Raw genomic sequence first — 15,573 nt, 5'->3', positions numbered from 1 at the left:
CTCACTCCCCTCCCAGAGCTGGGGCTGGAACCCAGGAGTCCTGGCTCCCAGCCCCCGCACTCCAACCTATAGCGCGCTAGAAAAGCTACAGCAGGTTGATCCGGCTCTTGAGTGATAGTTGTGGGGTCCCCTATCACCCGGGGGCGGGGGACTTCGCCAAACCAGGCTCAGCTTGTAGGGGAATCACCCAGAGCCTGTGGGCCTCAGGAGGGTCGCCGTGCTGGGGGGCTAAACCTCAGGGGGCAGCACCTGGAGAGTCTCGGGGATAGCTGGGATGGGGCGGTAACCAGGGAAAGCGCCCCCTGCTGCAGACAGGTGTGTCCTACAGCCAGCTGGGCAAGTGTGTGTGTGTGTGTGTGTGTGTGTGTGTGTGTGTGTGTGTGTGTCCCTGCTGCCCCCTGCTGGCTGGAACACCCCATCTCTTGCCCTGTATGTGTGCATGTGTGTGTGTGTGTGTGTGTGTGTGTGTGTGTGTGTGTCCCTGCTGCCCCCTGCTGGCTGGAACACCCCATCCCTTGCCCCTGCATCACATCTCCTGTGTTTAGCTCTAGCTGCAGAGACTCTGCCCGCCCTGCCCCCGCTCTGCTCCCCTGTCCAGATCCAGCGCTAGAGCCACTGACCCTCCCCCACCCCCCACAGGGTCTGGGTCTCTAGGTGGGGCCCAACGTCCAGAGCTCAGCTGGGGCTGAGAGTCCAGAGTGGCTCGGGGCCAGGCTCCGTGGGTCCATGGCCGGGCTCCGTGTGTCCGTGGCCCGGCTCTATGGGTCTATGGCCAGGCTCTGGGGGTCCGTGGGTCTGTGGCCAGGCTCCGTGGGTCCGTGGCCGGGCTCCAGGGCTCCGTGGCTGGGCTCCAGGGCTCCGTGGGTCCGTGGCCGGGCTCCAGGGCTCCGTGGGTCCGTGGCCGGGCTCCAGGGCTCCGTGGGTCCGTGGCTGGGCTCCATGGCCAGCGGGGAGCCGGCCCCATCTGGGGAGGGCTCAGTGCCTCAGGGCCGCGTACTGCACGCTCGCCTCCGACTCCGAGTCCGACTCACACTCCCAGCGGCCACGTAAGGCCCGGGTGCGCGGGGGCAGCACCAGGGTGCAGTAGTTTAGCTCCTCCTCCTCCTCCGGCCGGGCCCCCACATTCTCATAGTCGCCCTTCACTTCGCCCTGGGGAGGCAGGCGGGGATCAGAGAGAGACAGCTACAGACGCCAGCCCCCAGCTCCACCTGCTGAGACCCCCCCAGCTCCCAGCCCACAGCCCCCTGCCAGCCCAGCCCTGGGCTCCCCACCCCCCAGCTCTGCCGGTGCCCCTCACTCCCGACCCACAACTCCTGCCAGCCCTGCCCTGGGCTCCTCCCAACCCCCAGCTCTGCCAGTGCCCCTCACTCCCGACCCACAACCCCTGTGATCCCAGCCCTGGGCTCCCTCCCCCACAGCCCAGCTGGTGCCCCTCACTCCCGACCCACAGCCCCCTGCTACCCCAGCCCTGGGCTCCTCCCAACCCCCAGCTCTGCCAGTGCCCCTCACGCCCGACCCACAGCCCCCTGCCAGCCCAGCCCTGCCCCCCAACCCGCGCTGCCAGAGGTCTGATGTTAAATGAAGATGCATCAAGACATAATAGGTACGTGGCAGGCTCCCCAGGGTGTTCATGGCTGGTTTAGATTCCAGCTGCTCAGGGGAAGGGCAGCGTATTTTTATCTTATCTCGACAAATGATTTTATTTTGAGAGCAAAAGTTTATCCTAAGTCACGTGAGAGACACGAAAAGGGGAACTAGAGGCAGAAAAACAACCTGCCCAGCCTGCTATGCCTGGGTGTCTTAGCTGTACAGCTAGTATGATACAGTCCCATCACCCCTGCGATCCCAGCCCTGGGCTCCCCCCCAGCCCTGCCGGTGCCCCTCACTCCTGACCCACAGCCCCTGTGATCCCAGCCCTGGGCTCCCTCACAGCCCTGCCGGTGCCCCTCACTCCTGACCCACAGCTCCTGCTAGCCCAGCCCTGGGCTCCCCCACAGCCCTGCCAGTGCCCCTCACTCCCGACCCACAGCCCCTGTGATCCCAGCCCTGGGCTCCCTCCCCCACAGCCCTGCCGGTGCCCCTCACTCCCGACCCACAGCCCCTGCGATCCCAGCCCTGGGCTCCCTCCCCCACAGGTCTGCCATGTCCCTCACTCCCAACCCACAGCCCCTGCGATCCCAGCCCTGGGCTCCCCCACAGCCCTGCCGGTGCCCCTCACTCCTGACCCACAGCCCCTGCGATCCCAGCCCTGGGCCCCTCCCCCCCAGCCCTGCCGGTGCCCCTCACTCCTGACCCACAGCCCCTGTGATCCCAGCCCTGGGCTCCCTCCCCCACAGGTCTGCCGTGCTCCTCACTCCCGACCCACAGCCCCTGCTAGCCCAGCCCCGGGCCTCTCCCCCCCAGCCCTGCCGGTGCCCCTCACTCCTGACCCACAGCCCCTGCGATCCCAGCCTTGGGCTTCCCCCCAGCCCTGCCAGTGCCCCTCACTCCCGACCCACAGCCCCTGCTAGCCCAGCCCTGGGCCCCTCCTCCCCAGCCCTGCCAGTGCCCCTCACTGCCGACCCACAGCCCCTGCGATCCCAGCCCTGGGCTCCTTCCCCCACAGGTCTGCCGTGCCCCTCACTCCCGACCCACAGCCCCTGCTAGCCCAGCCCTGGGCTCCCCCACAGCCCTGCCAGTGCCCCTCACTCCCGACCCACAGCCACTGCTAGCCCAGCCCTGGGCTCCCTCACAGCCCTGCCAGTGCCCCTCACTCCTGACCCACAGCCCCTGCTAGCCCAGCCCTGGGCCTCTCCCCCACAGCCCTGCCGGTGCCCCTCACTGCCGACCCACAGCCCCTGCGATCCCAGCCCTGGGCTCCCTCCCCCCCAGCCCTGCCAGTGCCCTTCACTCCCGACCCACAGCCCCTGCTATCCCAGCCCTGGGCTCCCCCACAGCCCTGCCGGTGCCCCTCACTCCTGACCCACAGCCCCTGCGAGCCCAGCCCTGGGCCCCTCCCCCCTAGCCCTGCCAGTGCCCCTCACTCCTGACCCACAGCCCCTGTGATCCCAGCCCTGGGATCCCTCCCCCACAGGTCTGCCGTGCCCCTCACTCCCGACCCACAGCCCCTGCTAGCCCAGCCCTGGGCCCCTCCCCCCCCCCCAGCCCTGCCAGTGCCCTTCACTCCCAACCCACAGCCCCCTGCGATCCCAGCTCTGGGCTCCCCCTCCCCACCCCCAGCCCCGCCGGTGCCCCTCACTCAGTGACAGACGGGCATTGCCCAAGCATCACAGTTAAAGGGCCTGGAGGACACAGGCTCTGACGTGACGGGGCTCTGGGGGGACTCAGGGTAACCCCAGGCTGGTACCTTGGGCGGCAGGTTGGGTTTCTTCACCACACTGTAAATAACGGTTTCATCCAGGCCCCCTGGCTTCACTCGCTGCCTCGAGTTTCCTGGCACCCTGGGAGGAAATCGACAGCTCTGATGAGACGTAACCCAGACTCCTGGGTTCCCTCCCTGGCTCTGGGAGAAGCCAGGACTCCTGGGTTCCCTCCCCACCCCTGGGAGAAGCCAGGACTCCTGGGTTCCCTCCCCACCCCTGAGAGAAGCCAGGAATCATGGGTTCTCTCCCCAGCTCTGGGAGGAGCCAGGACTCCATACTGGGGGGAGGGGAACTCATTTCTGCTCCCCCAGTTCCTTTCCTTTGTACCTGGAAGGGGCAGTCAGCCCCTGGGCGTGGCTGGGTGGGAACTGGAGTGTAGCATAATTGACAGCATCTCCGGATACTCCATTCAGGCATCCCACCGAGCTGGCGGGCTGCTGGGCTTTCAAAGGTTCCCGTCTCCTAGGCTGAGAGAGAGACAAAACATCCATTGAGTGCACAGGGATGGCTCGCCCAGCACTGAGATGCAGCCACCTCTGGGGTAGGGCATCTGGGGAACAGCTGCACATAACGCCGCATGGGGATGGCTCGCCCAACACTGAGATGCAGCCACCTCTGGGGTAGGGCATCTGGGGAACAGCTGCACATAACGCCGCATGGGGATGGCTCGCCCAGCACTGAGATGCAGCCACCTCTGGGGTAGGGCATCTGGCGAACAGCTGCACATAACGCCGCATGGGGATGGCTCGCCCAGCACTGAGATGCAGCCACCTCTGGGGTAGGGCATCTGGGGAACAGCTGCACATAACGCCGCATGGGGATGGCTCGCCCAGCACTGAGATGCAGCCACCTCTGGGGTAGGGCATCTGGGGAACAGCTGCACATAACGCCGCATGGGGATGGCTCGCCCAGCACTGAGATGCAGCCACCTCTAGGGAGGGGCAGCTGAGGAACAGCCGCTCAGTGATGCCACAAGTTTAGGACAGGAAGTGAAGAAAAATCCTCTTTCTTCTTGTAATGTCTGAGAGGGCTTGGCGGAGGGAGGACAGAATTTCCCACGCTGGGGTTTCGCCCACACGCTGGGTTTGATGTCCTGAAGTTTAGGGAGTGGTCTAGGGAATCTTTAATGACCCCAAGGGCTCAGGACTAGAAATTCAACTCTGATCTGCTATAGGGCAATGCCCTGCAGCACAGCACCCCCTAGCACCGCCCTGGGGCATCGGGGCCAGCCCTGCCTGCCAGGGGAGAGTCCCCCACCCTGCCCCCTGCAGCACAGCGCCCCCTAGCGCTGCCCTGGGGCATCGGGGCCAGCCCTGCCTGCCAGGGGAGAGTCCCCCACCCTGCCCCCTGCAGCACAGCGCCCCCTATGAAAAATCTCTCACAAAGAACGATCTCCTTCGCCTGCCCAGAGGCTCCACAACCAGCTCGGGAAGACGCCGCTTCCTCCTGCAATGACAATGAGGAGCAGGGTCAAGAGCCAGGACTCCTGGGTTCTACCTCTGGCTCTGGGAGGGGAGTGGGGTCTAGTGGTTAGGGTGGGGGAGGAGCGGAGTTTCCCGGCTGCACGAGCCTGTTGCAGAGGTCAGGCTGCCCGGCTCCGTGGGTGCTGATCCCTGGGGATTGGGGATGCCTGGGTTGGGGGTGAGGAAAGGTTTCTGCTTACCATCGCTTAAGGGCAAAGACCAGCGCCACCAGCAGGGGGATAAACACTACGACCACGCCGACCCCTAGAGCCGAGTTCTTGGCTATAGTCATGGAGCTGACTGCAAAACAACAGAGAGCAAGGAATGGGGGGCACAGGAGTGGGGGCCAGTGGTTAGAGCAGCTCAGGATTGAGGGGCACCAGCAGAGCTGGGGGTAGGGTGATCCCAGTGCTGGGCTAGCAGGGGCTGCGGGTCGGGATTGAGGGGCACCAGCACACAGGCCCCTTACAGTAGACGGTGAGGCGGATGGGCGAGGAGTCCCCGTAGGAGATCTGGTTTCTGGCCCGACAGTGGTAGTGCCCGGACGCCCCAACCTTCACAGCCAGGATGCTCAGCATGTCCTGGGTCTGCCGCTCCTGCAGTTGGCCGTCCCGGTACCAGTCGTAGCCCAGCACGGGCGGGAGGGCATCGGCCCAGCACCGCAGCGTCACCTCCATCCCCTCCACAATCGGCCCCTGTGGGGCCACGGACAGCTGTACATCCCGGGGGGCATCTGGGGAGAGAGCCAGTGCCAGTGGTTAGAGTGGGGGGCTGGGAGCCAGGACTCCTGGGTTCTCTCCCCAGCTCTGGGGGTTGGTTACTTACACCAGACGTCCAGCGGGATGGGCTCAGCATGGGTGGTGCCCACGTCATTCTTAGCCTCACACCGGTACTGGCCCGAATCAGCCGACACCACGGCCGCCAGCTTCAGCCTGTTGGAGTTCTCACCCTGCCGCGCCTCGTCCTTGTACCAGGCGTAGTGCAGGGCAGAGGGGTTGGCGCTGCCCACGGAGCACTCCAGGGTCACGGCCTCGCCCTCCTTGATGGACCCCGACGGCTGCCGCACCACGGCAACGTGCTGGGGCGCGTCTGCAGAGAGACACAAAGCACCCTGAGAGCCCCAGGCAGCCGGCCCATTGACCCCAATGGAGCTACGGCCCATGGCTGGGGTCTGACACTAGCTAGATTTTAAAGGCCAGACCATTACAGCCTCCCATACCACTCCTCTGGTTAATCTATTTCAATAGAAAGCAGGGTTTTTCCCTCCTGGGTTCCCTTCCAGCCACTGGCCCCACCTCTCCCTGCTTAGCTTCAGAGGTAGAACAGGAGCCTAGTGACCCAGAGATCACATGACCTCTTGGGCCAGCCTCTCCTTGCTTAGCTTCACAGGTGGGACAAGTTCCAGCGCTCTGCTCCTTCAGTTCTCCGTCTCCATCACCCCGGAAGGCCTCGTATCCACGCACTGTGCGACCCTAAGGCCGACGGGACGAGAGTCCAATCCGGCTGGGCTCCTTCTGGCGCTCTGCTTGTAAGCGCTTCCCACAGCGGACTCCCCTCCGTGACCCAGGCGTGTCTAGGGCTGCCCCCAAAGCCCCTGAGATGGCAACCAGACCTGCCTGGGGCTTTTTCAGCAGATCTATTTTTGCCAGAAAACAGGGGGACTCACCCCCAAAAGATTTGTCTCAAAGGGAACAACAGTCATTTCTGACCACAAAAAATTGGTTGGAAAAAAATATGTAACGTTTTTGGGGGAGAGGGGAAATCATTTCTTTTATGATTTTGGACAAATTTTGGTTGGAGATTGTGGTGAAGTTCTCACCATTGTTATTTACTGGAAAAAGCTGCGAAGGGGTAAAAGAGGGGGAGAAATTATGGGGGAAACACTTTCTGGTCGTTTCTAAACATTAAACAAAACTTTTTTTCTCTATTTTTTCAGTGGAACAAAGTCCAAAAAGTCACTTTCCTCCCTGGAAAGTATAAAAAGGGGTTGTTGTTTTTTAATAAAACCCACTATATGGTGAGACAAAATAACATTTTTAAAAACTTTTCTGATACTGTTCCAGTGAAAAATAAAGTGAATTAAGCCATGAAAAAAATATTTTTTAAATCGTGAGTGTAAATAACACTTTTAAAAACTTTTTTGCATGCTTTTTCAGTCACGATAAAATGGAAAAAGCCAGGAAAAAGCATGAAAAAATGATTTTCTGTTTTTGTAAAGGCTAGGTGGTGAGAGAAAAACACAGCTTTTCAAACATTTTTTCTCCCTTTTCCAGTGGATAATCAAGCAGAATTTTTTTTAAAAAGTCACTTTCCCATTGGAAAATGTGAAAAAGACTTTTTAATAATAATAATAATAATAATAATAATAATAACAACAATGAGAAAAGGCTGCACAATGCAACCAAAGCACAATTTGTATTGCTTTTCACCCCTACTTTTCTGTTAGAAAATAAAAGGGGGGGAGGAGGGGGGTTAAGTCACTTTTCTCATTAGAAAAGCATGAACAAAATGTAAAAGGCTAAATCATGAGAGACAAAGACTATTGTTCTAAGGGGAGAAAACTGAATTTTTTTGGTCTTCGAAAAGCACCAATGGAATAAAAATGTCGAGCCGGAAGAACAAAACGATTTTTTTCGTCAAAATTTTGCAGTGGAAAATTCCAAGACGACTTTGCCTGAGAAGCCAGGAAGCGATGACTTACACTGCACATCCACTGAGACAGACGAAGACTGTTTATAGCTGATCACGTTCTGAGCCTCACAGCTGTAGCTACCGGACCGCTCCTTTGTGGCAGGGAAGGTCAAGACGCTCTCTTGGGTCTCCTGATACTGGCTGTTATCCTTGTACCACATGTACTTAGTCACCGGGGGGTTACTGCTGCCCACGGAGCAGTTCAGCATCACTGCGTCGCCTTCCTGGATGCGCTGGGGGTTTTCAAGGGTGATTTGTACCTCCTTGGGGGGGTCTGGAAAATAATCGAGATCAGGGTGTGTCTCAGTGTTCGGGGGGGAGGGTTATAGGCAGGAAATAAAAAGGAGGGAGCTGCCTGAGTGTAGCCGACGCCTGCCTGAGTCTGCAGAGAGCCTGAGCTCATTGCTGGGAGAGGAGGGTGTGACACCCTGGCACGCCAATAGTCACCACTGTCATGTAATTAGGATATGTTTTGTACAAAGTATTCCTTGTGAGGTATCATGTTAAAAGTCTTGATCTGCTAGGCATTAATATCTCGTTGGATTGTACGTGCTATCGTCGTATGTGGAGTTATGAAGTTTGGCTATGTATGTGTTACTGAAACATGTTGTGAGGTTGAAAACGCCCACAAGCAGCCTTTCAGGTACAACAGTATACAGGCCAAACAATGTTAATGGCTCATTGAGGAAATGCAGACAATCACCAGGGTTACCCCAGGAACTGTGTGCAATAGAAACCTCTCAGAGAGAGCACTGCACAATGGGAACCGTTTGACCCAGGTCACAGCAAAAGAGCTTTCCAGCAAGAGGGAAGAAGATATACAAGTGGGGAAATGATGGTACCTCACTCTCCCGACAACAACACACCTGGAAACACCTGAGGGGCAAGGACTGAACTGTGGGAAGTGATGGTCCCAGGCTGGAAGGATTTTTAGCTGTGTATGAAAACCTGGGAAAGCCAAGGCAACTTGTGCCTTAAGAATCTGCCAGCCTGTTTATCACTCAGGGTGAGAATTTGCTAATTCATATCCTACCTAGCTAGTGTGTTCAGCTCAGTTTGTGGTTTTGTTTATTTACTAGATAATCTGCTTTGATCTGTTTGCTATCACTTATCATCACTTAACATCTATCTTTTGTAGTTAACAAACTTGTGTTGGTTTTGTCTAAAACCAGTGTGTGGGAATTATAACTGGGGGCAGAAAGCTGTTGCATCCCTCTCTCCACATTGAGGGAGGGGGCGACTTGTCTGAGCTTGCGCTGTACAGTTCCCTGTGCAGTGCAAGACGGTATCATTTGGGGTTTACACTCCAGAGGGGGGTGCGTGCCTTAGCAACTGAGAGGTGCCTTAGCGGAGCCTTCCCATGCAGAGCTGATCTCAGCATCTGTGTGTGAAGCTGCAGCTGGGTGTGTCCCTCTCTGGGTGTGTGCTGCTGAAAGAGCAGGCTTGGGGAGCTTGGCAGCTGATCACAGCACCACAGTGTGACAGGGCGCCCAGGCTGGTGGGTCAGATGGGCTCAGTGGTACCCCAGTTCCAAGTGGCACCCCGGGGGGAGCCCGTCACAGAGGGAGCTACCCCAAGTGCGACTGACAGAGCAACGCTTCTTGGGTCTGCAGAGAGTCTGAGCCTGTCGCTTGGAGAGGAGGGAGCTGCCCTGAGTGTGACTGAGTCTGCAGAGAGCCTGAGCCTGTTGCTTGGAGAGGGGGGAGCCACCCCAAAGGGGTGCTAACTCTCAGCCCTGCTGTGCTGAGGCCCTGTGCCCAATCGGGGACTCTGTGAAGCAGGAGGAGGAGAGCACCCCACCCGTGCACAGATACCCTGGATGCTGAGGTACATACCGGGATCCCACCTCTCACACCAATGCCTCTTCAGAGGCAGGAAGGAGGTCCTAGGGGGAGGCTATGGCTCCTGCCCCTCCGGGATTCATGCAGGCTCTGCCACGCCAAGCTGGAGTGCAGATCCTGGATACCCCACCCAGCTGCAGCGCCCCCTGCTGGTCCCCTGGCTACTCACACTGTACGTCGACTGTAATGGCCGGCGATTCTGACATCCCGACTCTGTTCCGAGGCTCGCAGTGGTAGGAACCGGACTGGTCGGGATGGATCTTGTCAAACCGCAGCTCCTGCTGGGTTTGTGCTGGGAGGTGCTGCCCGTTTCTGTACCAGCTGTAGCTGCTGACGGGCGGATGAGCCCTGCAGGAGCAGCTGAGCACAACCGTGGTCCCTTCCTGGATCTGAGAGCCTGTCACCAGTTCAACACGCGCGTCCTTTGGGGCATCTGGGGAATAAAACGGCCCTGATTTAAATGGACTATTCCATGGGAAACCCTAAATGAATGAACCAAGGTCATTCCGGGAGTCCAGTGGCAGAGAACAAACTGAACTTAGTTCCCCGGTGAACACCTGTCACACGGGCCAATCCTTTCTCTAGAGGTAGGGTGGGGAAACTGAGGCAGTGTCACTGCAGAGCCCTGCCTGATTTGGGGAAATGGCCATTATTTCTCTCAGGAAGTTCTGGAGGGTTACACCTGAAATGTTTGTGTTTTCAACGAAAACTCCCCAGACATTTCCCATGAAAAAAATCATTTTCTGGTCTGTGATGGAGTGTTCACCCCACACCGGAAAGCAAGGGGTTAAAAGCAGCCTCGGGAGGCTGCGCAGGGAGCAGCCAATTGGAGAGCGGCTGAACGGAGCAGCCAATCAGGACCCAGAGGGCTCACATAAAAGGAGCTGCAGGGGCAGCGGCAGAGGCAGTGGGTGTCTGCAGGGTGCCCAAGGAGAGAGGACGGGGTTCCTAGCAGGCTGGGAGGCCCTGAGAAGAGGGCGAAGGAGATGCTGGGGCCATGGGGAGGTGGCCCAGGGAACTCAAGCAGCAGAGACAGAGGTTAGAGGCGCAGCAGGTCTGCAGGTGGTGACGATGACGGCGACACACCACCAGGAGGGGACTAATCCCCCAGACGGCCAGCAGGAGGCGCCGCTCTAGTGAGTGAACCCGTCACACGGTCTCAGGAAAAGTTCAAAACCCTGAGTATATTTTGGGGATTTTTATCAAAAACAAAAAACTAAAAATATGTTTGGATTTTCAACGGGCCGCGCCCCCGCACCCACCCCACAAAACCAAACCAATTGTCCAGTGAAACGAATTATCTGTCTGTGGCAAAACCTCCAAAAGCTGCGGGGGCGGGGGGAGGGAAAGTGCTTTTTGGTCTGTGGGTTTTTTAGCAAAATCTGGGACATTTCACCCCAAAAGCGAATGTTCCTTTTGCATCACACGTTGTTTTCTGCATGTGCCATGGACCAAGAGTGACCCGCCGAATTCATTCAGGCGCAAGACGCTCTCTGGCTCTCCCGAGAGGTGACGGGTTGAAAAAACTTTCAAATGTTTGAAACAGCCGAGTCGCTTCTGCTTCAAAATGGGCCGATTTGGGGGCGGGGAAAATGTCAGTTTTGAAATGACAAATTTTCTGTTTTTCTCCTTTTTGCCCTTGAGTGCAATAAAATAAATTGTTCCAGTGTTTGCGGGTTTGTTTGTCTTTTTCTCCCAACTCTGTGTGTGTGTGTGTACATACGTCTCCTGCTGCCCCCTGCTGGAGGGGTTGAATCCTGCTCTGCGCGTGTAAGCACTCCCCCTGCTGGAGGGAATGGGTCAGATCCGCCTCTGTGTGTGTGAGATTAGGCACATTGCCCTCTGCTGGCTGGAACCCGAACTGCCATGCTGTGTGTCAGAGGCCTTGTACTGCTAAGAGCTAATGGAGATTCCCCTTTAACTTCAGTTCCTGTCTTTTCTGATGCCACAAGCCCTGTCTATTTCACCTCCTCTGATGTCCACATCACAAGTGTCTAGGGAAGCCCAATAACATCCTCTCCTTGTGCTCAGCAGAGGTATCTAGTCTCGGGCAGTTCCGCAGACCCTGCCTTCCCGTCTGGCCCCAGCCCCCACACTCACACTGGACGTCTATCCGCAGCGCTGGGGATGGGACCGTCTGTATTTCATTGGTGGCTTGGCAGAGATAGGAGCCGGAATGCTCATCCCCCTTGGCTTCAAACTCCAGCCTCTGCTCCTGCCCCTGGTGCAGCCACTGTGTGTCCTTATACCAGTTGTACGTGAAGACGGGGGGGTTGCTGCCCTCGGTCATGCACATCAGCACGAGTCTGTCCCCCTCTCGGATGGTCTCTCCGGGTGTCGCGTTCAACTGGACTCCCTTAGGGGCATCTGGAGCAAACCAACACGCGGGTGAACAGCTGAGATATGGACACTGTCCAGACGTGGGGCAGGGAATGGGACACTGGGCCTTTCCCCTCTAGGAGGCGCCAGCTCCCATCCAGGGCAGGGGACTGGCTGGCTCAGGGGGACGGGGAATGGGGCATTGGGCCTTTCCCCTCTAGGGGGTGCTGGCTCTGACCCTCGTGCCCATCCCTGCCCAGTGGGACAGCCCCACTCTTCCTTCAAAATACTGCCAGCTCCCGCCCCATTGGCCAATCTGCTTCCACCTACCTGGGCCCCAGTCCACCTCCTGGTGCCCTCCAAGAACTGCAGCCCATACAGCGCTTTATGGGTCAGCGCCAGAGCTGCTGGTGGGGCTGGTGCTGTCAGACCCAGGGGCACCCAGTTCAAATCCCCCCACTCACATTTCACGTCCAGCACCACGCTGCTCTCCGAGCTCGGTGTCCCAGCCGGGGTGCTGAGCCGGCAGGTTAAATTTGTCCCATGGTCCTGCCAGGTGGGCGTGAAAGTCAGTGTGCTCTCAGTCCTTCTGCTCCCTGTCCTCATGGTGGGCTCAGGGGTCCTATGCCCCAAACCGACCCACGTCAGGGTTATGGGGTAGTCGGGGCAGTGATAGGCTACGGAGCAAACTGCCTGGGCCGCGATTGACTCCCTGAACTCACTGGGTGCTTGGATTTGAGGAGCTGGAGGTGAATCTGTGTCAGGGGGACAAAGGGGAAAGTTATTAAGGAGAACACTTTATTATTAGGTGGTGTTAGATGTTTGGCTGCGTGTGTGTGTTCTCTGTGTGCTGCCCCAGCTCTGCATAGACACCTCAAGCGAACCACCCAATGACCACAAGATCCATTAAGGTACGAAGGCACCGGACCAGGTTTATTGGCGACAAAGCATGATAGTAGCACCCGGCGGACTCTACGAGGACACTAAGACATGTCTGCCTGTGACAATGGACGCAGCTCAGTCTGTGGCGGGATTTTCCACTGCCCCCTCGGCTGGCCAAAGAGTCTCCCTCTGAGGCTGTGTCTACACTGGAACTTCATCGGCAAAACTTTTGTCATTCAGGGATGTTAAAAAACACACACGCCCTGAACAACAAAAGTTTTACCAACGAAAAGTGGTGGTGTGAACAGTGCTTTGTGGGCAGGAGTGCTATCCCGCCGACAAAGCTGCTGCCGCTCACTGGGGGTGGAATTTTTTTGTCGGCAGGAGAGCTCTCTCCTGCCGACAAACAGCAGCTACACTGCGCGCCTCTTAGCGGCAGGGCTGTAGCGGCACAACTGTGTCGCTGAAAGGTGCTTAGTGTAGACAAAGCCTTGGGTACATCTTTATACCCTGCTATAAACAAGTTCCGTACTGTCAGCCTGATCTTATCTGTTAGAAGGGGTCAGTGTGTTCCCGTTATCCTGGGGGAAGGTTTTTGTACCTTCCTTGGTACCACTTAATATCGGGCGGTGTTTGCGGGAGTGCTCTGTGCCTAGCACTTCTTAGCAATGTGTATTTCTGCAAGATCAGCCCTGTGCTTGCCACAGTCTGTGAGCAGGGCCTGCCTCATACCAGGCCTCTGATACAAGGGATCACGTCTCAGGCTCTCTTCCTACTGCATTAGGTAGAGTCCCTGCCCCAGGTGACATCAGGGCCCTGTTGTGCCGGGCGCTGCCCAGACACAGCGAGAGACAGTCCCTGCCCCAAAGAGACCACAGTGGAAATAGGCAAAGGATTATTCTCCCTGATTTTCAGGTGGGGAAACTGAGGCACCGAAAATGACTTCCCCTGGGGCAGCCGGAGGAAAAGGGAAAACATGAAATAACAAAACCCAACCCCCGCCATCCTTCCTTGTGCTGCACTTGGGGTGAAAAGGGAACAAAAAGCAAGTGGAAAAATTAAATTCAAAAATTCAAAGTTTGTGAGTAAAATATTTCAGGAGAAATGTGGAAAAACATCGTAAAACGTAAAACGTAAAACGGAAACAACTTTGAAGTTTTCTATCCAAACTGTTGTTCCGTTTTGCTAGAGTCTCTGCTGAGCAGCACGGAGGATAACAACCTACTGCTTCTGCTAGGTAAGGATCCATCTCCTTTAGCTCGACTGGCAGAGGTCGGTGCTGTTCTCGTGCAGACGGGGAGTTCAAGGCTGGCTGTAGCCCCAGACTTTAGCGAGAGTCGTTACCTCATTAAAGGGATGGGACAGAGGTGGAGAAAATAGGAACAGCTGGCCTGGATGTGATCCCAGGCACATTGAGCTGCGTCCCCAGTGATGGCTGCTACCAGAGCGGGGTCTAGTGTTTGGGGGGGCTGGGAGCCAGGACTCCTGGGTTCTCTCCCCAGCTCTGGGAGGGGAGTGGGGTCGAGTGGTTAGAGCAGGGAGTGGGGTGGGCTATGAGTCTTTAATCTGTTCCTACAAGGAAGCCCAGGACTTTCCCTCTTACCCGTCACGTTCACACTGATCTTAGTCATCCACTTCTTCTCCTCCGGCTTCTGCGCGGTGGTCAAGACGATCAGTCTCAGCCCATAGGAGCCGTTCTCGCTGGCCCGCAGGTCAGACAGCTGCAGGCTGCAATCTCTCTCCAGGTCCCCCAGGAACCTCACGCGCCCTGCGAAGGCCGGGCTGATGGCGGCGCTGTGTTTATACAGGACGGTGCCACTGAACTCTTTCTTCTCATCATCATACACAGGGTTCAGGTACCAGGTCAGGGAGCTGATGGTCAATTTCTTTGTCCTTATGGGGTTCAGGACACAGGATTGATAGAGGCACGGGATGGACAGACAGGCCCCCGTCCAAGCGATCAGGGACTCGGGGACCTCGACAGGTGGCTCACATTGACAGAGGAAGCCTGGAAGCAGCAGAGTGACAGAGATGGCAGTGAGGGGCAGGCTGGCCGGGCGCTTCCAGTGCCGAACTGGGACTCAGGAGATCGGGGTCTGATTCCCAGCACTAAACTCCCTGTTCAGCTCATGTTTTGGCTCTGTGCCTCAGTTTCCCCATCAGCACACTGGGAACAACCCAAGATTCCTGATTCCCACCTCTAAACCACTAGACCCCACTCCCCTCCCAGAGCTGGGATAGAACCCAGGAGTCCTGAATCCCAGCCCACCCCCCACCGCCAATCACTGGATCACATTAGTCTGATGCAAATGGAGTGAATCTCACAGAGGAAAACCTTCCTCTGAGCTTGTGACCCCCCCCCCAGCTGGGTATCCCCTCCCTTCTCCCCGGCCCCCAGGGCTCTGTGGGTCTGAAGCAGCCAGAGCTTCAGGGCGAGGGGAAGGGGCCTTACCTGGGAGGAACAGCAACCAGACGAGACGCCTCATGGTGACCCCTGGGCAGCCGCGGCGCCGGGGAGCAGAAGAAAGAGTGAAGGGCTGGTTGGTTCCTGCAGTGACCCAGAGCAACATCAACCACCCAGAGCAGAGAGAGACCAGCTAGAGGGGAGACTGCAGGGAACCTGCTACCCGGTCTAACCACTAGACCCCGCTCCCCTCCCAGGGCTGGGGAGAGAACCCAGGCATCCTGGCTGCCAACCCCCCTGCTCTAACTCACTAGCTGCCGGATGGGTTTGTCACACATGGCGCGGTGCAAAGGACGTCACGTTTACATAGGGAAGGCAGCTAAACGCATGGGGACCGTTACACACCCCGCTGGGCAGGGTTCTGTTATTACAGGTTGGTACAACCCCACCCACACCCCCCGGGAGCTCACACCGGATGCCTCTAATTGGTTAGGGGGTGGGGGCTGGAAGCCAGGACTCCTGGGTTCTATCCGTGGCTCTGGGTGGGGAGCGGAATCTAGTGGTTAGAGCAGCAGAAGAGCCCAGAACTCTGAGCCCACTTGTGTGTGAGG

At 57.6% G+C, this 15,573-nt stretch overlaps 1 protein-coding gene across 1 annotated transcript; it reads right to left on the bottom strand.

Moving 5' to 3' along the window:
- Positions 1 to 975: 975 nt before the first annotated feature.
- On the bottom strand, positions 976 to 15,128 carry LOC135892793 (B-cell receptor CD22-like). Its single transcript, XM_065420589.1, has 13 exons — positions 15,011 to 15,128; positions 14,162 to 14,566; positions 12,141 to 12,431; positions 11,458 to 11,724; positions 9,527 to 9,790; positions 7,527 to 7,790; positions 5,651 to 5,914; positions 5,295 to 5,558; positions 5,026 to 5,125; positions 4,745 to 4,808; positions 3,690 to 3,829; positions 3,347 to 3,440; positions 976 to 1,149 (listed from the first exon to the last, which is right to left on the bottom strand). The coding sequence occupies exons 1-13, from the start codon at positions 15,126 to 15,128 to the stop codon at positions 976 to 978; spliced, it is 2,709 nt and encodes a 902-aa protein (XP_065276661.1).
- Positions 15,129 to 15,573: the final 445 nt, after the last annotated feature.

This window comes from Emys orbicularis, chromosome 20 (assembly GCF_028017835.1).
Source record: "Emys orbicularis isolate rEmyOrb1 chromosome 20, rEmyOrb1.hap1, whole genome shotgun sequence".
Taxonomy (NCBI): Eukaryota; Metazoa; Chordata; order Testudines; family Emydidae; genus Emys; species Emys orbicularis.
The sequence above is the reverse complement of the archived record's forward strand: the minus strand, read 5'-3'. Positions and strand labels throughout refer to the sequence as shown.